The 26086-nt window shown below is 38.2% G+C and overlaps 1 protein-coding gene across 2 annotated transcripts in view; it reads right to left on the minus strand.

Moving 5' to 3' along the window:
* The window catches only part of SPINK5 (serine peptidase inhibitor Kazal type 5), a 66266-nt gene that overhangs the window by 22849 nt on the left and 17331 nt on the right, over nucleotides 1–26086 (minus strand). The window contains exons 6-20 of one of the 2 annotated variants that reach the window (XM_045830199.1): nucleotides 24233–24296; nucleotides 23376–23503; nucleotides 21662–21728; nucleotides 18665–18792; nucleotides 17404–17491; nucleotides 15520–15647; nucleotides 14010–14085; nucleotides 12730–12857; nucleotides 11350–11428; nucleotides 10886–11013; nucleotides 8539–8587; nucleotides 6195–6322; nucleotides 4553–4640; nucleotides 2059–2186; nucleotides 1457–1520 (exon numbers count right to left, since the gene is read on the minus strand). In XM_045830199.1, coding sequence (XP_045686155.1) covers nucleotides 1457–1520; nucleotides 2059–2186; nucleotides 4553–4640; nucleotides 6195–6322; nucleotides 8539–8587; nucleotides 10886–11013; nucleotides 11350–11428; nucleotides 12730–12857; nucleotides 14010–14085; nucleotides 15520–15647; nucleotides 17404–17491; nucleotides 18665–18792; nucleotides 21662–21728; nucleotides 23376–23503; nucleotides 24233–24296 — 1471 coding nt within the window. The remainder of the gene's footprint in view (nucleotides 1–1456; nucleotides 1521–2058; nucleotides 2187–4552; nucleotides 4641–6194; nucleotides 6323–8538; nucleotides 8588–10885; nucleotides 11014–11349; nucleotides 11429–12729; nucleotides 12858–14009; nucleotides 14086–15519; nucleotides 15648–17403; nucleotides 17492–18664; nucleotides 18793–21661; nucleotides 21729–23375; nucleotides 23504–24232; nucleotides 24297–26086) is intronic. The other variant, XM_045830200.1, reaches the window with a different exon arrangement.

A 26086-nucleotide genomic window follows, 5' to 3' on the forward strand; every position in this document is an offset into this window, starting at 1 on the left:
TTAAGTACTCACTGTATGTCCTGAATTGTTATGAGAATGATATAAGATAATACATGTATATAGATCTACCATGACTAATATCTAGGAGCTATTCAGGAGGTGCTAGCTCCAGAGCTCTATGAGGAATTGATAGAGAATATGCAAATCACTTAAGATTATAGAGTTAATTACTGATAACAGTTAGGATGGAATTTATGGGGTTTTGTTCATTTGTTTGTATCTTTCAGTTCAAGCTGAAAATCAATGAGACAACAGTGAGGTTTTCCCTTAGCTCACTGCCAGATTTCCTAACTGGTCATGGTTAGCAAAAGAGATATTTTATCCTCTCATAACATGTAAGAGGACAGTTTGTTGGTAGCAGCTAATGTAGAATCAGAAATCACCTCATCCTGAAGAATCTTCTCTTGTAGATGTTAAAAAGTGAGTCGTGAGCTACTCATTTTTTAAATTCAGACTCACAGTTATGGGAAATAAAATTGTAAATAATACCAATCATACAGGATTCCCAAGTGTGATGCTTTTGTTTAGAAATTATTTTTAATACCAATAGTTTTTGATGGGGGCAAGGAAATTACTACAGATGGAAAAATCTACCTGGCATCAGTCTTTTTGAAATCAAGAAAATATTATTTTGGAAGGTTGCTTTACTGTTTCCCCCCAAAATTCTTGCACCAGAAACATTTAAAGGTAAAGCAAGAAACACACCCAGCTGGAGCACGTGCGGCCATCTAAACTACACAGTATGTTAGAAGTGATGCTCGATTGGTGTCAGCAAGTCTAGGCTTGAATTCCGTTGTTTCCACTTTTCAACCGTGCAACATGAAGATACCGATTCTGATATCAATACTCCCACTACCTTTCTAAACTAGTTCTTCCTCCTCTCTGTTTTAAATGTCATTAAAAAATATGGGAATGGGCCCTGGCCAGGTAGCTAAGTTGGTTAGAGCATCATCCAGATAAACCAAGGTTGAGGGTTTGATCCCTGGTCAGGGCACATGCAAGAATCAACCAATGATTGCATAAATAAGTAGAGCAACGAACTGATGTTACTCTCTTAGTCTCTCTCCTTCTCAAATCAATCAATATTTTTTTTAAATTGAGAAGGAAGTAAATCAGGGGTTTGCAAGTAAAATTATGGCTTGCAAGGAAAATCTGGTGCACCACCTTTTTTTGGAAATAAAGTTTTATTGCAACACATCAATATTCATTTGCTTGCATGTCATCTATGGCTGCTTTCGAGCTACAATAGCAGAGTAGAGTTTATTTGTGACAGAGACTGAATAGCCACAACTTTAAATATCTACTATCTGACCCTTTAAGAAAACTTTCTCAACCCCTGGACTACATGAACCTTGATTCTCTCACATAGGCCTTCAGTGTTCTCATGAATTCTTTTTAAAGGAAAGCTACAAAACCTCATCCTTTCTTTTTGGTGTGAACATTCCAGGACAATTACCTTTTCAGCTGCTCTCTTCACTTTTGCTCTGGATTCAGCTTCTTTTTCTTTTGCTTCTTGCTGGCTGTAAGAGAGAGAAGGAGAAGAATCACCCCTAGCACCCAGTACGTACTATCCTAAAGGGGGAATCTCTCCAGATAGAAATATCCATTCCTTCCATGCCTTGAAGTAGAAAGTCAATGCGCACCCTCCATATTATTCTTCTTGCTTTAAGTGTTACTTAAAAAATAAGACACATATGTCACAGTAAGGCAGTAAATATATTTTCACGATAATATTCCCTTTAGAAAATAAAGATACTCTCATTCTCCTGGAATGTAGCTAGGATACTTAAAAATAGCAACTAAATATTAACAAATTTGTTAGGCCCAATGATTATATCTTTGGATTATTCATGCCCACATGTACACAGAGAACAGAAATCCCAGCTTTGTAGGCCACTCATTCTGGGGAATTTCTCCTGAGCACACGGTCCTCCTTTGATGGTGGGTCAAGTACCTTTCAGAACACTGAGAACATTACAAAGAAATGTGTGGCCTCTGTGGCCTGCTAATAGGAAATCCCCAAAGTCAATGCAAAGACAGCCTTCAAGTTCTACTCACAAGAAGGCCTCACACATGGAGCAGGTGTTGCCATGCACTTTCCCATCGGGGCCCTCGATGGGGTCGTTCTCCCTGGTGCAGGGAAGCCGTCCATTCCTCACGTAGTTACGGTACTCACTGCACAGCTCCTGCCAAATGAGGGAGAATTTAAGAATCAGGTAACTAAATATTGGGAAGCTCCCCCCACATTATCCTTTTGAAAATGATGCTAGAATTCCCCAACACATGATGGATGCATGGCAGAAGGTTGATATTAGCCAAGAGGCTTCTCAGATTGCTGTTACATATCTTATTAGAAAAACTTCAATTCAATGCAAATATTAGTCTTTGCTTGGCACTGTAAGAGGTATAAAGACAAATAATTTTTTGTCCCTTTTGTAAGGAAATTTGGAGTAGGCAGGTTAGTAGCTCCTAACTCCAAATTTGTACAAACCCTTCTACCAGGGACCTGTAAATATGAGTATATTACCTTAAAGGGCCAAGGGATTTCTCAGATGTGATTGAAGAAGGGGAGACTGAGCTGGGGAGATTATCCTGGATATTTCTAGTGCGCCCAATGTAATCACAAAGGTCAGCCCTTAAAACTGGAAGAGTGAGACAGACGAGACAGTGAGAGGGGAATGTGACTGTAGAAGTGTCAGAGATGCATCGTTCTTGGCTTTGCCAATGATGAAAGGGGCCCAAGAGCCAAGGAACATGAATGGCCTCTAGAAACTAGACGAAGCAAAGAAAAAAATTGTCCCCCAGAGGTTGATTCTAGAAACACAGCCCCGCCAACCCTCTGATTTAGCCCAGTGAGATGCATGCCAGGTTTCTAATCTAAAGAACCATAAGATAATAGGTTTGTGTTGTTTTTAATCTACCAAGCTTGCAATAAAGCTTGTTAGAGGAACCATAAAAGATCATACAGAGTTTTTGGTTTCTGTTGAAGAAATACATAGAAGCATCTATAAGTTAAAATAAAGCAAATGATATAATTGAGAAATAAAGAAAAATTATTGGCATAATAGATGAGAGAGCTATTAAGCATATTATATAAATGGAGAAAATATTTAGGGAACAGCTAATACTTATTCTGAGGTATAAAAAGTGGCCAGAATTTTGACAGATAGAGGGAAGGGACATTCATGACTGAGTATGGGCAAGACCATGTGGAAGGTAAAGTTCATTGTATGTACAGTATTGAGGACTTTACATATATGAGGAACTGTGCTGTTATACATGGATAAGTTCCTTGGGGCATAATAATAACAATGATAATAATAATAATTACTAACAATATCCTTATTTTATTAATAAGGAAACTAAGGCACAAGAATATTAACTGTCTGACCACTGGTAGGAAGATGGAGCTAGGATATGAACCCAATCTGAGTCCAGAGACCAGGTTTTTAACCACCATGCTACTGATTCCACAAGATGGGAAGCCTTGAATCAAGGATTGGCATGTCCAAGGAGCAGCAAGGTGACCAGAATGGCTGGGCAAGGGCAGCAAAGATTAGAATAGTAGGAAACGAGGTCTGAGAGGTGTCAGTTTATGTCTGGCATTGTAAGCCACTGGAAGGACATTAGTTCTTATTCTGAGTGAGATGAGAAGAAACTGGGTGGCATTACCTGTCTTAGGTTTTTAAATCATTATTTGGCTTTAGAGTTGAGAGTAGATTGTAGAAAGCAAACATGAGAGCAGGGAGAAGAAATGAGATCTTTCCAAGTAGAAAAAGGATAAAGGAAAGAAATAATAAAGATCTGAAGCACAGCCTGTAGGAAAATTACAAATTAGAAGAGTGTGTAAAATCTTAAGTATACCATGGGCATTAAAGCCAGAATTTATGTTCTCATTGCTTGCTCTCAGATTACTAATTATGTTTCCTAACTTCCTATCTGAGCCTCTGAATCCTCTTCTTTAAAATACAGATAATGATACATACCCTCACTGATTACTACAAACATCATCAGTAATAAAGCTGTTGGGCCACACTGCATACAGTAGCAGTGAAGTAATTAATAGCTATTCCATTATCACCATCATGTGAGATGTTACAGATACAAAACCAAGGCTCAAAGATGCTATTGAATAATTTCCCCAAAATCTCACAGAGAATTAATTGGGATGAAAACTTAGGTTTGTTTGTTTGTTTGTTTTTAAAACTAAACACCTTTATACAGCAAGGCATGGGGGCAAAGTCTAAAATCTGTCTCTACTGGTTTGCATTCAGGCAACAAGACAGTCTGCATATACTTCTTTCTCCGCATCATACAGTTCACATGGTCAGTAGAGAAAAGGGTGATTGACTTCTCCTCAAATGCACAAGCATCCAGAACAAATCCGGTGTGAATAAACTGCGTTGGAAGAAGGGATCTTCTTACACATGAGAATCCAAGTACGTTTTCTCAGTTGGTGAAGTCACTACCGACCCTGGGACTGGGAGGAGGGGCGAGGCCCTGCCTAATGAGAACGGACAAGGCAGGGGCCCTGGTGACCTGAAATAACTACCTGTACCGCTTCTCTCTTCACTTTCTCAGCTGCACCTGTCTCCTTTCCCTCTGTGCCATGATTTTTCTTCTCTTCTTCTTCAAGTTTGCTGCAATAAAAGAAAAGAAGATACAACTTAACTGAAATTCTTCTTCGGTTATGTATTTTCAGAAGGAATGAGGATCTTTCAGACCAAAGGTCAGATTCAGTCTTCAATACAAATCTATCCAGTCTAAGAGGTGCTACTACTGTGCCCACTAACGCAGATAAACGCAGTTGTTCCCAATACCTTTTAAAAATAAAACTAGCATGTTTTGTTTTTAATCAGTATGCGAACATTGGGTGTTCTTTTTCCTATCAGTCAGTGACTTCACCCAATAATCTGAAAAAAGCCTCAATTGCCTTGATATTTTTTTAAATTGTGAAACTTTTCCTGTTTATTTGAAATAATGACCACACTGAAGATGAAAGCAAGGGATGAAACCAAGTCTGATACTGGGCCCAAAATCAGAATCAACCACATTTCACTATAACATAAAAATTGTAAGTATTATTTTAATGGTATTAACATTCAAATTGAAATTCAAGTTTTAGAGTATAATAATGATTCAAGCCCAAGAAGATTCAACAACTAATATTTTGAGGTTGATCACGAGCCCAAGAGGCTGGCGTGCTTGCCGTTTTCTACAGCCGTGAAGCAAACTAAGGCTGGATGAAATCCTTAGCATTTATCACATCTAAGTCAGTCATCACCGCACCACAAGCAAATCCAGGAGGTGAGAGAAGAGCCTTGATCTTGAATCTCAGGCCAAGGTTTACTGGCCTTTCCTGTCAATCTCTCCTTAAAGGAGCTTAAATCTTATACTTAAGACTGAGCCAAGATGTGTGAAAGGTAAGGAACAAAGATAACTTTGCACTTCTTTCAGCAGATTATGTAGATATTTTTCTCAACATTTATTTTAGCATGAGGTTTGGTAGGGGATTAGGAGGCTGAGGTGGTAATATGTCGTCAGCTTCTCCTGTGTTGTCCCACATAATGGAGCTCTGGTCCCACTCCGCAGAACAATGTCCTATTAGGCTCTAAACCTGGCTTCCAAGATGACATTTTACTAAACACCTATGACATGGGACTGCCTCTTAGGGGTTTAACCCTACACAAAGCCACTTATCAAAGTATTTATTTCACCTGTGTATAGTAATGTCCCTGAAAGGATACATATAACTGTCTCTAGTCCATTTCTTGTTCAGGTTATTTTAATAGTCTTTACATACTGGCTTCATAGATCTCTGTCCAAATGGTTTTTCCTTGTCTGAATATACGCACAGAATCGTAAAATGTCAGGGGTGGGGTGGGAGAGAGACCAAAGACAGTCTCTCATCCAGATTCTGAAGAGTTTGCTCTCTTTGTTATGAATGGCAATTCTCAAGAGTTAAAGAGATTTTGTCACTAAATTCAGGCTTAATTAGAAGATAGAAGGATTAGTGAGTAGGGAATGACACTGTCACTATGTGATTCAACATTACCTAATGCCTTGTCCATGTGCTTTTAAAATTACCCAGCATACAACCCATGGTATGTATTCTACAGGTTTCTGAAGAAGCTGAGACCCAGGGAAGACGGAGGATGAAGAAATGCAGTGGAGAGAGGAGCGCAGGTACTCACAACAGACTCCAACACATGGCGCACTTGTTCCCGTGCATTCTTCCATCTGGGCCGAGGATGGGGTCGTTCTCCCGGGTGCATATGAGCATCCCGTTCCTCACCTGGCTCCGGAACTCACTGCAGAGTTCCTGGGAAATGAAGAAAATGTTTTCTCAGAGCAGTTTTCCACCCTTCCCATGCCTTTGCCTATTATGAATAAGTAGCACAGAGTAAGGAGGAAAAATTGAAGTGATTACATATAACAGTAAATCAGGAAGTCTTTTCAAAGCTCCTACCATGGACTCAGAGTTGTCCTGGCACCAAAATAGATCTGTAAACATCTTCGTCGTTCACCTGGGGGTGCTTACCATCTAGTTGTAGAGGAAGGCTGAAACACTGATAAGGGACAATGTGTGTGTGTGTGTGTGTGTGTGTGTGTGTGTGTGTGTGTTCTGTTGCACATCACAGTCTATAAGAACCATGGAAGATCACAGGTGAGAAGAGTCAACAGGCCCAGGAGAGGAACTGAGAATATCGCTGAGTCTTGATGAGAAAGAAAGATCTTTCCATTGCAACAGCTTGGATGAAACTTGAGGGCACTATACTAAGTAAAATAAATGAGACAGAGAAAGACAAACACTGTATGATCTCATTCATATGTGGAATCTTAAAAAAAAAAAGCTGAACTCATAGATACAGGGAGTAGAGTGGTGGTTGCCAAGGGATTGAGCGTTCTAGGGGGGCAAATGGGGAGATGGTGGTCAAAGGGGTCAAAGGGTACAAACTGGCCCTGGCTGGCGTAGCTCAGTGGATTGAGTGCAGGCTGCAAACCAAAGTGTCACAGGTTCGATTCCCAGTCAGGGCACATGCCTGGGTTGCAGGCCATGGCCCCCAGCAACCGCACATTGATGTTTCTTTCTCTCTCTCTCTTTCTCCTTCCCTTCCCTCTCTAAAAAGTAAATAAATAAAATCTTTTTTTAAAAAAGGGTACAAACTTCCAGTTATAAGACAAATAGGCTCTGGAGATCTAACACCGAACATGGTAATTACAGTTAGCAATACCATATTATACAGTTGAAAGTTGTAAAGGGTAGATCTTAAATGTTCTTATCTCACACACAAATGTAATTCTGTGATGTGATGGAGGCGTTAGCTACAACTATAGGGGTAATCATTTTGAAATCAACACATTGCATGCCTTAAATGTACATGATGTTATATGTTAATTATCTTAATAAAGTTGGAAAATAAAATAAAAATAATGTGCAAAAAACATTGCTGAGTCTTGATTTGTCTTTAGAAGGCTGAGACGAAAAGACAAAAGCATGCTTGAACTAAGAAATAAGGAAATATCAGAAATAAAGTACGAGGGGAGAGAACAAGTTTGACCTCTGGAGAAGCCGATGCCTTTCCAGGGGTTCCTTGCTAAGTGGGGAATGTGGATTTCAAAAAGGAGAGTAACAATAGGAGTGGAGAGAAAAAGCAATGTGATAGAATCATTTGAAAAATCTAAGGCAACTAAGCAACTGCTCAGATATAATGGATACACAAATTTTCAACACTCAATTACTAAGAAACGATGGTTCCAACTAACAGAAAAAAAGTTATTGAGAAAGTGAGTCAGTTTAATGGTAAACTTTTAAACTGACTCATCTTTCTCCAAATAAATTATTAGGCTTACACTTTGTGGTGATTGTTAGGGGATAGAATACATAAAGGTAAATCTTGTATATAGCTTTAATATGAGAGTAATCCACCACCTACATACAGACTTTGTTCTTATAAAATTATAAAGTTATAAAAAATAATTAGAAAGTCAAAAAATTTATAAAATAATCATTAATTTGGGTGTGAGAATAGTAGTATTTCCTCCATATTTGGGAGGTGACAATGAACAAAAATGATAAATATTTGTGCACTTTGTTTTGTAAATTGGACTGGCGAGAATGACAGAGATCTTGGAGTCTCTATTAGAAATAATAGAGGTTTGAATGACATAAACTGAAATTAGAAAATTTTAAAGACTGATATTAATAATCTGTACTTGACAACAGAAAAATAAGAAAAGCCAAATATGGAGAATATCACTTACAAAGTAAGTTAACCCTCAAACTTTTATAAATGAACAAAATTTGAATTATCATGCAATAAACTTGGTACTCTGGAAACTTCTAATCAAGACCATTTTTCCCTCAGGTTAAAGGGAAACCTCTTTCCCTCATCCTGGGGATGAGGTTTTTTTTTGTGCATTTCAGGCATAAAAACTGAACAGAAAAACATTAGTGCTAAGGAGATCTTCAGAATGCTATGATAGAGGGAAGAATGCCAAGGCACAGCGGAGCATTCGCATTCCTGAGCAAATTACCTTGGCAGCCTCTCTTTTCGCCTTTGCTCTTGCTCGTTCTTCTTGTTGACTGTACGTAACAGGGAGAGAAAGAGAAGAAATGGATCTTAGTACAGTTGAATAGATTATTAATATTTACAAATTGATCATTCCTTGCTTTGGCTATTCTCAAGCAACCCCAAAGATCCAGTCACAGTAGTTTGTGATTTTATTGGGTAATAAATTAGAATGATTCACCTCTCCCTAAGAGGACAGGGTACAAGAGAAAATCCCTTAATGAGTACATCTACTTAGCTTCCCAGCAAATATACTGCAGTAATACTTTCTCATTGGCTGATTCTTTTGCATCTGCAACAACTCTTTATAAAGTAGTATTATTTAGCTTCTTAGAGGCAATACAGTACAGTAGTTAAGAGGGAGAACTCTGGGGCCATATTGTATAGGAAACACAAAAACTGTCCTAACTTGTTTGTGGGCTCCTCATCTTTATATGGGAAGGTAGAAGAGGGACCAGAGAGGCAGTAAGAATACTTTTCTCATAAGACTGTTGTACACGAAATGAGTTGATACATGTAAAGCAATTAGAATAAGTACCTGATCTGTAATAAAATGAATGGCAAAAGTGATATAAATATTGGCATCATCATCACTGTAATCACTATGAAAAGCTGAATTCTCCAAAAACAAGCATATGAGGAAATGAAGTGAGTTATATTCTTAACCATAACTAACAGGATTGCAAACTGAGTTTAGTAAGTGAATCTATATCATAATTGAATCTATAACATAATTATTCAATCATGTTATATAGACAGAGAAAAATTAAATAATTTGTGAAAATGTTTTAATATGTTCCAGTAAACATAGACTTACTCATTAATCAAATTAAAGCATTTTAAAGGTTGAAAAGAATGTTTGCATATGGTTTGAAAGTGTGCAAGAAAAGACTATAGAGGGAAGAATGATTCTCAAGAAAAGTAATACGTTTTGCTAACACATTGATAAAATATGAGGTGATAAAATTTTATTTTTTTGATATGGCATTTTATAGTGATGAGAGAAAAGGATTACAATAGCTCCAAAATTGTGATGTTTCTCATACTTCTTTAAAAGGAAAACTGCTTTAAACTTTATCATGAGTCTAAGATGACTAAAAAATTCAAGAAGCATTTTGTTTCCATACTGGGAAATTACCAGGAAGTAGCAGAGTTAACCACTAGATGGCGGAATGACTTCTTTGTCACTGGGAGACTAATTTAGAGGTAAAAAAAGAAGACAGAAACAAGCCTACCTGCAGGCAGATATAACTACCAGAAGTTGGTAGCGGCTTTGTTAAATGATTATATCCTGGCTATACCACACAGTGAAAAATATTATCATTTTCCTCAGTTTTCCTGTGCTGATATTTCTATCATTCTCAACTTCTCTGGGCCTTTATTTTTCCATCTAAAATGTGTAGTAATACAGAACATATGTCATATCGTTGTTGTGAAGATTAAATGAGGTTAGGTAGCAAAGCTCTTAGTATGTACATGATTATGTATTCATTCCATAAATGTTGATTACATGGTTATGTGGTCATCGTCTTGACTTCCAGCTAATCAATTTCCATGGCCCAAACACAACAGAGTCCATCTGTTGGGCTATATTGCTTTCTACCAGGGAAGACTACATGACTAAATCCAAAATCAGAGATTCTGGCATATAGAAAATAAATTGGAGTATCCCTTTGAACAATGATCAAAAGACTTAAAGAATACTCTAGGCTTGTTTCAGAGGACACAGCATGTCATTTTTATTCCACAGTTATACTCCAGTCCCCTGTAAGTGGGCACCCAATTCCCACACAAAAATCACCATTCCTGATGCAGCCTTTCCTGCTTTAACTGCTGTGAAGTTCATCTCCATGTTGCACTCAAACCTGTCTCCCCATAGCTCTTATCCAGTTTAATCGTACCCTTGGAGGTCACACAAAATGAGTAGGGAGGTAGTGAACTAACATAAAATCTCGTAAAATTTGCTGTGTACCATAATGATATTTACATGTAATCTCATCCATTTCCTATTTCAGCTGTTAATCCTTTAGAAAACTGAAAGCAATGAGTCAGATTATCACAGAGTATTTTCTTCTCTGAATAAAAGAGTCTGAGTCCTTTCTGAAATATCCTAAAAGAAATGATTGTGTATCTGTATACATCACAATTATCGTATGAGAGAGCTCTATTTGCTAATTTGGTTTTGTGGGTGTGTGTTTTCATTTCCTTAAATGTGACAACCAAAATGGAATGCTACAAAGAAGAGGAAAATGTCTGCAAACTTCTCTTAGTTGCATCTCCCCACTCTGTCAGCAGTGCTGAGTTCTACTCACAAGAAGACCTCGCACATGGCGCAGATGTTGCCATGCACTTTCCCATCGGGGCCCTGGATGGGGTCGTTCTCCCTGGTGCAGGGGAGTTTGCCATTCTTCACGTAGTTACGGTATTCACTGCACAGCTCCTGTGAAATCCAGGAGGGAAGGTTGAGGTTTTAAACACAGCTTGGGTCATGCTGCAAAAACAGCTGATGTTTTGACTTTTTCTTAAGTGGGGATCAGCAACTGGCTCATTTTAAAATAGTTCTTAACTTTGAAGATGTGAATATTTTCAAATGATAAAAGCAATGGATCTTCAGGTGAAAACAGTCACATGGACACACATCTATGCACACACATGAACATACACAAACTGAAACTGTCCAAATGCCCCCTACAGTTTTGAGGAGTTTATGGGTTCCCTGAGTGCCATCTGTCTATCCTGGGTCCACATGCCTCTGACCTGGAGAAGGTCCCCTTACCTCAAAGGAAGCTGTTCTCTCAGATTGCCTTTTATTTCTCAATTCAGCTTCCTTCTTTTTCTTTTCTTCTTCTGCTTGGCTAAAAGAGAGTGATTAAGAAATAAACGAGAAAGAATCATAAAATCTCCAGATTGCAAGTGATCTCAAATATTGTTTAATTGCTTTGGTTAATATTTGTCCAGTTCTAACTATATACCTAACCTTTTGCTCCTGTAGTGAAACCCTCACAAGTGTATGTAGCAAAAGTACTAATCTAACCATAATTTACAGATAAGAAAACTGACAGACAGAATGTATCACTTTCCCAAGGACACAGAGCTGACAAATGCAGACTAAGGTTGTCAACCCCAGGCCAGAAGTGATTTTCTAACCTCCCAATATTCACAACTGTATCTTTGATTACTACCTAGCTTTGTTTTAATCTGCCAGCCAATTCTATATCTACATATCCTTGAAATCTCATGGTAGTAGGTCCTCTCATCCTTGAAGTCCCCAGTCCAGTGGAAAGTTCCTCCTGTCTTCCAGAACTTTCACTCACTGGCCCCACCTTCGCCCCTGGGACAACCTAGAACCAGCCCTGTTTGCACATTTCAAGACAAAAACTACTTGGGCATTTCAAGGCTGTAAGTTTCCCCTGGCTAAGTGTGCCAAGCCTTCAAAATCCTCAGTGAAGTGGTGTTTGTACATTTCTCCATTTCCTCTAAATACGTTTTTATCTTCCTATTGAAGTAGCCCTCTCATAACTGAACATAAGAAAGGAAGCCCAAGGTTAATCTGAACTCAGTGCTTATATTTTCTAGAATCCCTTTCATAACAATAATAATAATTATTATTATCTAGTGGAAGAGAGAAAGGTTAAATACACAGTCACACATTTAAATTCACAATTAGTGACTGTGATTTAAAGTTCTGGTTACTTTGATAAAGAAAGGTAGGGGTTGGGGGGTATGAACTAGGCTTCAACAAAGCTCTCTGAGCTGACAAGATGCATGAGAGAAGTTAATGTCATGAGGTCCCAGTCATTCCTTTTTCTAAATTATTTCCCTGGCCTGTGTGTGAGCGGAGAAACTGTTTCTGCACATTGGTGTATTCGCTTTGGGGTCAGGGGTGTGATTTTGGTTGACTTCATATCCCACTCTGCACAGGTAAGCTCTTTGTTCTACATCTCTTTCACTTCCACAAGCACTTGACCAGTCAGTGACTGAGCTGTAGGAATAGTTCTTTGACAATTATGACAGCATGCAAAACTGTGGCACAAAAATGCCACTGACAAGAAACAGACCCAACTTTAAAAATAAAACATAATAAAGCTAAAGAAACAAAGAAACATGGCGGAAGGGACAAAACCCTCCCCCATTTTCCAGCTGCAGAGCTACTCACAAGAAGACCTCGCACATGGAGCAGGTGTTGCCATGCACTCTCCCATCGGGGCCCCGGATGGGGTCGTTCTCCCTGGTGCAGGGGAGTTTGCCATTCCTCACAAACTGGCGGTACTCACTGCACAGCTCCTGCCAAAGTAGAGAAATAAGCTGGACATGCATTTCATCCCTATTAAAAGCCACAGATCAGAACATCTGTGTTGGCAAAAACAAATATTATGTTTCTTTGAGTCCAGGGTTTTAGTTGTGCTTCTCTCAAATGTAAAGTTCAATTCCACAAACAATGCCCATCAGCTGCTAAGAGACGGAAACAAAAATGACATACTAGGATGTCACAGTATAATGAAAGAAATAGACAAGTAAGTTCCACTATAAACTAAACAGAATAAAACAAATGTAAACAGAGAGGTAGAAGAAAGTGTGAGAACTCAAGAGGTTGGGGCCCTGAAATCCGATTGTGGAAACTAGGGGAGATGTCAGGGGACAGGAATGATTCGAGTGACACCATGGAGAGGAAATGGGATTTACTCTTATGTAATGGAAGGGGTACTGTGTGTTCTAGATTGTCAAAATAAACTGAGAGACACAAGCAGAAAAGTATTAATACATAGCACACAGTAGAACATCAATTTCTGATTGCAGGTGAGAAGCCAGATAAGAGAGATGAGGAGGCTGAGATGTATCCTTCATCAGACATATAACAAGCCATTTGTACATTCTAGGCAGTGTGGTATTGTGACCTAATTAATATTTTGAAACTTGACTCTGTTTGTGTTAGGGAGAACAACTGGGTAAGGGATAGATCAGAACCTAGATGAAAAATGAGGAGACTTTCAATAGGTGATAATAACTGACATGGGGCTATGGAAACAAATATTGTGATATTTCAGAGGTGAAAATCATGATTTTATTTTTTTTTTTTGGTGTGTGGGATCAAGGTATTTTTATCCCAACTCAGATGTGAAATTCCAAAAATTCTTCTATAGAAAATACACATATAGAATCTCTGAAAAGTGGTAAAATCAAAAGCCAGCACAGTGTGTAAGTGAAACTAGAACTCAGTTTTTCAGGCTTCTGATGGTTATCTTTACTGTACACGGTTAGTCTCGGAGGCAGCAAGAATGGACCAAGTCCCCATAGTATTCATGTCAATGTCGTCCCCACCTTACAGGGTTAAGGTTTTCTGGTTATTTTTACAGGGCAACATTCCAGCCTCTAGGCTCCTTGAAGTATGTTCAAATTATCATTCCAAGTAGGGCTTACTGAATGGATTCAACTCACAGCAAATGAAGGTGCTTTTCCAGGTTCTCTCTTATTTCTTGCTTCTGCCATTTTCTTTTCTTTTGCTTCTGCCAGGCTGAATGAGGGAAAATGAGAGGAGCCATAAGACCAAACACAGGGAATGATTTCTGCACATTCCTGTATTGCTAATCTTTCCTCCCTCCTCAGGAAGAAGCAATTTTGTCCTCTGATGGCTACATACCAACGAGAAGCAACAAAACAGCTTCCAGCATGGTAAGATACCATAACTTCTTCATAGTTTCTACTTAACATTGGAAGAAAGATAGTCATTGTGGATCTGGAAAACTCACTTTCTATAAATTACCTTTCTTGCCTGTGGTCAGGAAAGAAACATCACTAATGCCCATAAAGGAGATCATCAAAACTTGACCATGGTGACATCACACCTGGAGGCTGAAAGTGGCCCGAACAGAGCCCATCGGCTGGCCCCCTGCTTTCACAGACAGGGGGTGAGGCAGGGAGGGCTTTGGCTTCATTTTTAGGATGTGACTGCACCTACTCAAGGTCTCTCCCCTCAAGTCTATGGTCTATCTCTCCCATCACGCTTTATTAATTCAACTTAAATATATTGCTTACTCATGGCTGTGTTATCTAAAGACAAAATATAGGGTGGATAGAAAAAGGCTGTACAATGATAAACCAAATGAGTCTAAATTTGCGTTGAATAATAGGCTTGCATGGTATGTAGAGTTAACCGATGGTATTTCCACCATACATGGTTATCAATTAAAAGCCATAAATTTTAAGTCTAAATCAATTACTGGGTTTTTTTTGGACTATAAGAGGCAGTTTTTCACCCCCAAATTGAGGAGGAATAATGGTTGTTAATGCTGCTGTTGAATTCTGTTTACATTTACATTGGTAAAATATTATATTATTTATGTTATTAAACATTTTACCACATTTTTTGCTTCAGATTTTTTTCCCTATTTTCCTCTTCTAAAACATAAGTGTGTCTTATGGTCCAAAAAATACACTACTTAAACTAAGCTCAATCAAATAAACTGAGAGCAGTTCCAAATTTTGAAAGCAAACTGTCAATTCTAACTTACTGAGAAATGTTATATAAAGTAGCATTTACTGTAATGCTATAAGAGTTCATGGTTGTTTCACAGGCAACTTCAACTCTAATAGTCAGTTTCTCCATTAAATGCCAACTTTGGGCTCTTATGCCTTTGGAAGATGAGATGCCTATAAACTTGTCCAGCAGGTTCACATATGAAATTTCGGCAGCAGGAGGAATTTGGTATTTGCACAAGCTCATGCTTCTCGGGATGCTAAGGGAATGAGTGACAGGACACAGGAGTCACCTTGGACTAAACAGCTCTTGGTACTTACTCCCAGTTCTGTTACTAATGTTTTCAGTGTAATGCTCTCAACTCCCTTCCTTGTTTCAAGCCACAGTTTCCCCGTCTACGAAACTAGCTGGTTCTATCAGTTCATCTGGAAGTTCCACTCTCTCCCGGACAGTCAAAACCTCTATACTCACAAGAAGGCTTGACACATGGAACACAGGTTGCCGTGTATTTTCCCATCTGGACCACGAACGGGGTCATTTTCTCTGGTACAGAAAAGCGCTCCATTCTTTGCACGGCCCTGAAATTCACTGCAGAGTTTCTGAATGATGAAAAGGAGACAGTTTAGATCCAGTTCTTTGCGTATAACCTTTAGATGTTCTTTATCAAAAATATTGAAAAATAAAGCTTTTAAGATTTAGGATCATCCAAAAATTTGGTGATATTTGTCTCTTTATAATATTCATCCATTTAAGTCTTCAACAAATGTATTAAGGGGATATAACTATAAATGTGGTTTAGGTCTTTCATCACTCAAATGAAAAGTATAAGGAATTACAATATAAAAACGCTAAGACATGGCACAAGTCCGAATTAAAGTGTGTACGAGCACAAAGGAAAGACTGATTCATGGAAGTACAGACAAGCGATTATATCTGATTTGTATCTTTGGGATAATTTCCAGAAAGACAAGGTGGCAAATAAGTCCCCCAGGAAAAATGAGGATATGTAAAGACATGGAGGCATAAAGAAATATGTGATTTTAAGACATTATAGCCATGAGCACAGTGGCTAAAGAATTAGTGGGCAAAGAGAGAAAACTGGTCAAAAAAGAGACCTTGACGATAAGTTAAAACTAGGCCACTGTTGTGTGAAAGGAATATGGACTTTATTCTGAGGAAATGGGAAAATGATAACTACTTATAGCAGAGAAGAATATAATCAAATCTTTGTTTTAGAAAGACTACCCGACCAGATGAGTGGAGTATTTGAGTGAGTAGAGATGAACTACAGCAGAAAAGAAAGGAAGAAAGAAAAGGAAAGGAAGGAAAGGAAAGGAAAGGAAAGGAAAGGAAAGGAAAGGAAAGGAAAGGAAAGGAAAGGAAAGGAAAGGGAAAGAGAAAGAAAGAAAAAAAGAGAGAGGAAGGAAGGAAGGAAGGAAGTACGGACAGGAGGGAGGGAGGAAAGAAGGGAGGGAGACAAGGAGGGAGACAGGGAGAAAAAGAAGGAAGAAATTAAAAATGAAAGATAAAAGAATAGTTGAAGGACATTTGAGAAATAAAATTAAAAGGACTTTGTAACCTCGGGCTGAGAGGAAGAAAGCGATTGAAAATGAGAGCTGGACAAGAAGATGGAGAGAGAGATGAAGGCAGAAGAAAGTGGGATAAGTCTGTCTGTAAGAATAAGTCAAACAGCGTTTCTTCATAGAATGAAGTGGTCCAAATATACTCTAGGGTCCCTTCAAATGTTGGATTTTGATAATGCCATTGGCTCATGGAAGTATTTTCTACTTCATGAAAACAACACAGAAGAGAAATCGAATCCTGAGGACTGAGGAAACTGTTAGCGGGAAGTACAGACGTCAGGCAAGATGTTCATGCAGCAACACAGAGGAAAGCCGTTAGGTATCTGAGGAAAGATGATAGCACAGGGGAAAAAGGCAGAGGACCAGCTGAAGTGTTTATAAAGTGTGAGGTAGAATGATTTTGAAGACAGAGTTTTAAAATTTTCCATTGATATTGCTTTCAAAATGAAAACTTCTAAAACAACTACTGCACATTTAAAGAATGCATATTGAACTTTGAACTCAGATAATGCTTTGATACATGCCTTCGTTTAGGAATGTGGAACTATTTAACTAATATGACTTGATTAATTTCCTCCAAATAAAGCTTTAAAACTGTCATACCATACTTATTCTTTTATTTTTATAAATCTTATAAAATAAGAACTGTAGTTTCCAGAACACCCATCAGCCATGGTGGAAAAATGAACCAACACTGAAAATGCATTGTGGAGTAAAAGGCGTGCCCACACACTGCAAAAATCATAACTAGACAAAGCAAACTAATCCTCACCTCAATTTCTCTTTTAACTTTAACTTTTTCTTCAGTTTTTCTCACGTTTTCACCTGCTTTATTTTTTTCTTCTAAAAAACGTTGTTTGCTGGAGAAAGGAACAAAAATAAATAACTACAGATGCTTCAAATTTTCATGTTATAAAACAGTCATTTAGGTGCAAGGGGGAGATGGCTAAGTATTCCTGAGTTCTTGTAAACTGTCTAATGACCTTGGAGTCCCTTATCAAATTGAAATCCCCACTAATTCCCCAAAGAACCCTTCTTTCATTTCGCCTTCATATACGCCACTTCCTTCCATTATAATGATCTTTTTTTTTGTCATTTTCCTCCCTTTTAAACCTCCCCAGCTTAAATTCTCCCTTCTTTAAGAAGACATCTCAGACCTCAAAGGGAAAATGAGTTCTACAGCTGTCACTGTATTTTCATACCTGAATATTCTCCCCTTATGGGATGCTTTCATTTGGTCTTGCACTATATGTATGTGTGTGAGCATAGCCATAGCTTATTTATGCTATTTAATTTTAAGCTTCCTGATAATAGGGATCTTCATTCATTCATTCATTCATTGAAACATTGAGTTAGTAATGATGTTGGGCTCTGGGCATACAGTACAGTAGTACACAAAACAAACACATACCTTGTCTTTTTAGAACTTACAGCCCAGTAGGGAAGACTAATAGTCAACAAGAAATAATTATCCAGTTACCAACTGCAATGATTGTTATAAAACAAAATCACTGAGTTATAAGGATTGGACTTCAGTTAGGGATTTTAGGAGGTCGTATCCAAGGGGGGATAATGATGAAATGCAGACCACAGAAGAGAAGACATTAGCTGGCATGGCTGACACACTATCATGGGAGAGCATAAAGAAAGCACTTAGAGAGTTCAAGGGTCTGAAGATGATTGTCACGATGGCATAATTACTGAAGAGAACAGTTCAAGTCTTGGTACCTGCATTTCCCCTCATTTTGTATTATGACTATCTCGTAGAAAGGCTTACACAATTCACGAGAAGAAGTGTTAAGTGTTTTGTAATCCAGTCTTCCAACTGGAAAAGAGAATCCATTTGTACATAGAAATAGACATCCATCATTAAGATGTACTCACTAGGTGGTGTTATGATTTGTAGAGAACAGGAAACTGTTAGAAAAATTCTGAGTAACAATCCTTCACCTCCACACCATTTTTACTCATCATTCCAATTGATCTCCACTTCACCTTCTGAGTCACTCTGAAGAAACCACATATCTACTTACAAAATTTCAGCACACAGGGCACATTTGTTGCCATGCATTCTGCCATCGGGGCCACGGATGGGGTCACTCTCCCGTGTGCAAAAAAGTCTTCCATTCCTCACTTGGTTTTCATATTCCTTGCAAAGATCCTTTAAAAAGACAAGTAATTACATTGAACACTTTTCTGCATTTTAATACACAATATGTACAACAGGGGATTATACTCAAAGAATGCCAAGTCTCAAAGGTGTTGGTAAGACATATAACATGTTAATATGAGAATTAGTAAGAAATAGTAATTACATTGTGAAATTACTCAGTAACCTATATCTGCAAGGTAGCATATTTATTAAAAGGTAAAAGAGCCTTAAATAGAATAAGGATGAGAAAGTATTTTCTAAAACTAGAGAGTACTTATTAACTTTCAAATCTATGAAAAAAGATGATAGAAAAAAACAAAGATCTTTCATGGAGTTCCAACAAAATGTAGCAGCCAAGAAAAAAAACTTGCTCATGTGCAGATTATAGAATGTGTGAGATGAGATACTTACATGCTCCTTAATATGGGTCAAGTCAAAAACAATCCAAACTGGTTGGCAAGGAAAAAAATGCACTGGTATCCAACAGCATTATACTCACTTTAATTTGTTTTCTCCATGGACCTCTACATCATATTTATGAACCTGCCTCTTTCATAGATATTGACTTCTAATATGATAGGTGGACACCTCAGAGAGAGTAAATCTAATTTTCATTCACCCCCCAATTTAGAGAGGTAGAACATCAAGATGAATATTTATTTACAGCACCTTAACAAGGTTGTGACCCCCCCCCCCCCGACACACACACATAGTCTGAGAGGTTTGTACCTGGATTTCTTGATGCCTTGGTACAGTACTTTCAGGTTTTTCTTTTTGTGCTGAAAACTCTACTATTTGATGAGGGCTAAATTTACACACACACACACGTGTGCATACACACACACACACACACACACACACATATACACGCACATACTCCAAATTACTCTAGCCTTGGGAATCTATGTCAATAAATGTATTTTGTGATGGCATATATTACTGTAATATAAGCTACCCCAAAATGCTTCCCTTTAGTCTCGTCTTCAACCATGTGACCTTTGTCTTCCCATTTAGCCGAGAAAACATGAGCATCAAGAGTGTGGTTTAGAGTCAGAAGAAGACCTGGGCAGCTGAACTGTGCTTCGGACTCACCAGGAGTCCACAGCAAAGCCCCACCACCTTTGAAACCCCCATCCTACCACCTACACAAGGAGGTTTTGGGAACAGATACTCGTTAGGACCTTTTCTAGATCTTGAATTCTCTTGTTTTTTAAAAAATAACGCATGTTTGATTAGGGCACTTTAAAAGAGAACACTAATGACCTCCTAATAAGAAGATACTTAGTTTTGGAAGAGCCGTGTGTGTGCTCCAAACTCTCTGGTGGTAGCAATCTAGGAATGTAGACACAGAAGACAGTCACCTGATAGTGACGACATGGTAGGAAAATTAATGCTCAGTGATTCCCATAAGAGAAACAATGATAATTTCAATTTATAAGTTGTGATTCATCCAAGGAAATTCTGAAGAAATACTTTTGTGAGCAACCCATTGACAGTTTAATTATGGGGCAGCTATTGAGCCATCCGGGTAAAGCAGTTCTATTCAAGATGATTGTGTCCAATGACCCCACCAAAACAATGACACCAGCCGCAGCCAGGAAAAGCAGCTGAGATGTGATGAAAGACAAGGCAGAAGAACTCTCTGTGTCAATGGAGTAACACAATGCTGACTGCCACAAAATGACCCAAGGCTTGTGACTGAAATTTAACAACTACCACTAAATAACTGCGGTTCAAATTTCAATGAGTGTTGAACAAACAGCTGACAACTCTGAATACTTCCTGTTTCTTAACTAAAACACTGAACATCTGCTTCATTGAGTAGCATTATGAAGTGCAAGGTCAGGGCTTGACTACTATAAACTGGACCTGTGTCTCCCTACAATCCACAAAGATGGTGTACTTGTATTAGCACAAAAAGGAGCAAGATGTAGAATCCCAACCTGACAGGAGTTGGGATAACTGAACTCATTTATCCACCCCCCTCAGTTTGCTGAGAAGAAAGCTGAGGCCCAGAGAGAAGAGGTGACTTCTGCAGTTCCACACACCCAGAGCATGGCAGGACTAAGGGTAAACAAAACTCAGAGGTCTGACTTCTCCACAAAAAGCTAGTCATTTAGCAAAGGAACTGCTGTCACTGCTGTTGAAAGCAGCTTTCATAACCTTGGTGATTTAAGAAATCCAGGCTGCATTACTGGATTACCAGGCTGTTAATATAATGCCTATTCTATTAACAAAGTAAATAATATTTTCATGCTGAACAGAAAAACTGAATCATCTGAAATTGTTGTCAAAACTTAATTTTAATTGTATTTTTAAAACCCTAATCTCAACGTTTGTGTGAGATTTTCATTTAACAGAAGCAAGACCTCGATAAATATAGGCTTCACTAAACAGAAAAACTGTAATGGAAAAATGAATAATTCCAACTTCTGTCAATGACATTATACATAAAATACACCAGTAGATGTAGTGTTCAAAAGACTCTAGAATTATTTTTAAAGTTATTCCTGTCTAATTTATATTATATTATGTTGCATATTTAATAATTTCTTCAAAGCAAGATTAATTTACACTAGGCCAGAGGGAGTCTGGTGGAAATTAAGCATAATTTAATTTGCATAAACTTTCCAACTTATATTTTTTTAAGCAAAGGGGAAATTTTCATATTTTGAGCTTTAGGTAGGAAATGCTGCTTTAACAATAAATTTAATGATTAATATGGTAGGAATCGTCAACTTGGGGAATTGTGAAATTAAGAGAAAGAATTCAATGTGATAATGGAGAATAAAGACATTATTAAATTAGCTCAAACATTCAAGTGTGTGTTTGTTAATATTTATAGCCACAAGAACCAAACTGTTGGTGGGTAATTTACCTCTTGAGCACTTCGTCGAGTTCTGGTTTCATCCTTCTGCTTACTATTTTCTTCAGCTTCCTTTAAGCTGTTAAGAAAGAAAACAGTTGGTCAGTTTATGGTTCAATCATATTTTCAGTGTCCAGTTCTGTGCTAAGCACTTTTCTATCCTCTGCCCTAACTTGTTAAACTGATCTATTTGTGTGAGACAAGCCCTTTTCTCTCTGTTTTGAATGTCTGAGCCAGAAAATTGCTGAAGATAAGGAAGGGTGTGAAACTGAGTCACAGATGGTCAATTAGAAGCTTTGTTCTGTACAGCTGGATGGGTGTGGCCCCTTGATTGACAAACCGAAGATTCTCAGGAAAATTCCCTTCAACTGGCAGAACCAGGAGCTTTAAAACAATGCTGTGACCAGGTGAAACCAAACTGAGTATTTGAAATACTGTCATCCACACCCTCAGAATGGCTTTTTAGATCTCGTTAAAGTATTTGTTTGCCTTTGTGTAAAAGCATCATTGTTAATAAAAGCTAGAAGAAGCCGAGTTTCTAGGTCCTTTCCTATCACCTATTATTCAATTCCAGCCTCATCCTGCATTATTATCTTAGTTCCACACAGACAGAAGCCAGGAGTTAAAGAGGTCAAATTCCCTTTTTTTTAGCTAGTGAATGAAAAGAAATAGAAAGTCACAGAATTAGTGCAGGTTTGAACACTAAAAGCACATGTCCTCTAGATTTAAAAAAGTAGAAATTAGGCAGACATCCAGTCTAGAAACCAATGATAATCAATGTTTTGTAAACCTGATAAGACATGCCCTTAAATTCTACAATAGTGTGCTGTAAATTTTTTTAAAGATTATTTATTTATTTATTTATTTATTTTTAGAGAGGGAAGGGAGGGAGAAACAGAGAGAGAGAAACATCAAAGTGCGGTTGCTGGGGGTCATGGCTTGCAACCCAGGCATGTACCCTGACTGGGAGTTGAACCTGCGACACTTTGGTTCGCAGCCCACGCTCAATCCACTGAGCTACACCAGCCAGGGCGTGTGCTGTAAATTTTAAAGGTGGTGTGAAGTATATCAATCTGTGAATCTTTCTCCGACCAGGTGTTAAAGGTCCCAGTGATGTCTATAGATAGAGCACTGTCAGGCTTGCTGGCATGTGGATTAGACAGACTATATCTTGTTTAACACCCAGAACATTAAACACTCATTGGACTGTGTTCATTCCTGGCTCTCAGTGCCCAGAGCTATGTCAGGCACCCAGGGAAAGATTAACCCGGCAGTCCTTCCCTTTCATTAATTACACCTTTTATGCTAATAATGAATTCAGCCACATTATTATTATTGTTATTTTAAATTAGACTGTCATTTTAGTAAGTCTCTATACATGTCCAAATGAAGCAATGCATGCCAAATAACCGACCTACCTAGGTTATTCCACGTGAAAGTGCTTTTTAAATTTTAAAGCATGCCTTTTCAAGTCATTATAATTAAACAAATTATAGCCTTGAATTTAATAACTGGCATAAGCACCTTATCTTCTCTTTTTAAGAAACTTTAGCAGACGATACGAATTAAAAAGAGAAAAGCCACTCTGTCTTCACCTTATGAAGACAAAGGATTGCCCGCCTCATGAAAAGCACTTTCTGTCTCTGTGCAGTGGTTCCTAGGACGGCAACCAAGTGCGTCCTCACCAGGCCCGCCCGCTTGGCCGCCTGGGGACCCTGATACTCACAACAGCTCAGCACACATCGCGCACTTATTGCCGTGCGTCCTCCCATCGGGACCAAGAACTGGATCATTTTCCCTTGTGCATCCAAGTCTCCCATCCCTCACGTAAGGCCGGAAAGCACTGCAGACATCCTAGAGCACAGAAAGAAATGTGACATTTGCCAGCTTGATTGTAATGATCGCAATGCTATTTTCAGATTATTCTCTAGAACTCAGTGCCTTTCTGTCCAGTGCATTCTACCCACCTAGAGCAGTCTCAGATGTGAAGTAGCTCCATATTGTGTAATTCACAAGTAAGCATTGAACTCATTTACTGATTTATTCATTTACTAGGAAACATGGAAAACCCACCGTGTGCTAGAACTAAGGTAGAACACTGTCCTGGCCCTCGACTTGCTCACCATCTACTGGATGACATAGATACAAACTTAAAATATGTGCTAAATGTCTTGGTGGAGGTAACCTCAGGTGCCTACAAAAAGGGCACCAAACCTTGACTCAGGAAAATCATTCAGCGGGAAAAAGTCAAGTGTGACATAGTGAGACATTCACTTCCCTCCCCCAACATCACAGGCTCACAGAATTTTAGTGTAAAAAGAAGCTATTTCATTCTAGTCTCATTTTTAGATATGGAAATCTGGGACAGTATGGTTAGGTAATTTGCACAAGTGACAGTCCTGGGATTTCAACTTTGAGTAGTGACTGAAGTGGGTGACCTTTCTCCTACAGGGGTAGTTTCCTTTTAACTAACTTTCCTTCCTTCCCTTCCCTTTTCCTCCCTCCCTCCCTTCCTTCCTTGCTTCCTTTCGTCTTTTCATAGAAAGCTGAAGTAGAGCTAAAAGTTCTGACATTTGTCCTCACCTGCACTGGATTGCTGCTTTCACATTCCCCTTCGTTTCTGATGTCAACTTGAGACCTAGTTTTCCTGGAATTGAAAGTTAGACACAGCAGTTTAGTATTACAGAACTTCTCATCATTCAAGTGTTAACTTATCTTCATTGCTTTGTGAGTCTCTGCTCTTGAAAACAGGTGTCACGTTACAATCTTTGCTTCTAAGGAAAGCCTATGTTTCTAATTTGGAGTCAAAGGAATGAAGTCACATTAATGGGCCAATAAGATTCACACCTGTAAATGTTATTTCAAGAATTTGTTTCTCTATATCCAGAGGGATCCATATCAGAATCAGAAGTGTGGGGGAAAAGTAAAGCTTATAACTCAGTATTAGATGCCCCCAAGAAACTTTGTTGTTGTTGGTATTGTTGTTGGTTTCAATAAACAAATTTAAGTTTATATTATCTAGAATCCTATTATACCATTCTTCATTTGGGTGATGCTAACTAATATTTTGTTTTTCATGGAAAGTATCTAAAGTCCTAACAATTAATCTAATTCAGTCAAATAAAACTATAAAAGCATATCTGAAAACATCAAACCATAAATGCAGGATACACTTCCTACTTTCTATGAAGATAAGGCAGCTTACAAATAAGGTATTTCTAAAACAATAAAAATACAATACAAACAAGAAAAGTAAACACTAAGTAGATAAAGTGATAAGCAAAAGGTTATATAAAACTATCACCTGAGGAAAACAGAAAATTGAATTCTAACATAATTCCAGACTCTTGTAGTAGACAGAGCCAAGAAAGAAACACAATGAGCAATGTGACTCGCTGTACAATAGAAGAAGTGGGCCAGAAGGTAGGAGAGAGGAACTGTCCCTGGAACAAGAGATGTAAAGAATCTGTCACAGGATTCCCCGCCTAAGACACAGTAGGAACTAAATGTGCAGTGTGCTTGCAATAGTGTTACAAAATGTATATCCAATAAAAACCTGTATGTTCTTTCCATGTCTGTTTTTGTGTTCTGTTTCTTTATCTTGAGTCTTGGTAAGAGTTGAAAGTATGTATCATTTTAGAGTGTATTTCTAAAAATGCAGTCATGTAAGAGATCAGAGTGATTTAATTCAGTTGTGTTTTGGTTGAGATGCTTATTATGAGGAGAAATAAAGCTTGCAGAATCTTGAAGACTGAATATTTATCAAATCCCTTCCAAGCCATCTCCAATGTTGGCTGTATACTGGCAAAAACCTAGGAGCACACAATTCAAGATTGAGGTCACAAGTCAGAACCTGCAAAGCAGGTACGCTATCTTGTTAGTTGAAGACAATCAATAACCAAACCTACTATTGAGGGTGGAGAAAGAACCAGTGGGAACAAAATATAGGACAGCAAGACACTTCAGTGATGTGGCAAAGGTTGAATAGGTGGGAAGAAATTCAGCATTAAAAGTCCAAATTACCTACTCTTACACTATAAAATACTGAGCACTTAATAAACATAAGTTGATGATTAAATAATTCTCTGTGAAAAACAATATACTCAGAAATAGAAAATGAGTAAATAAGTGTGTGTAATATATTGTTTCTATGTGTACATATGCTTGTGCATGCACATATATGTAAGTATATATATGTGCATGTGTATATATGTCTCTGTACTTCACAGAGACAATAATAACCATCTGATAATTAGGACACAAAAGTGCTTTGTAAAATACAAAGTGTTGTAAATAATTTTTCCTTTACATGTAGTAAAAGAAGTGGTCCTAATAACTTACGGATGACTAGCTCCCACAAAATGAATCATTAAAGACCGTAAGAAAAAAATGTCACGTGATGATACAGAGAACAGACTTCAGGGAGAAAGCCTGCTT

Source organism: Phyllostomus hastatus, unplaced genomic scaffold, assembly GCF_019186645.2.
Source record: "Phyllostomus hastatus isolate PE091 unplaced genomic scaffold, TTU_PhHast_1.1 phas_contig_150, whole genome shotgun sequence".
In the NCBI taxonomy this organism is placed as follows: domain Eukaryota; kingdom Metazoa; phylum Chordata; class Mammalia; order Chiroptera; family Phyllostomidae; genus Phyllostomus; species Phyllostomus hastatus.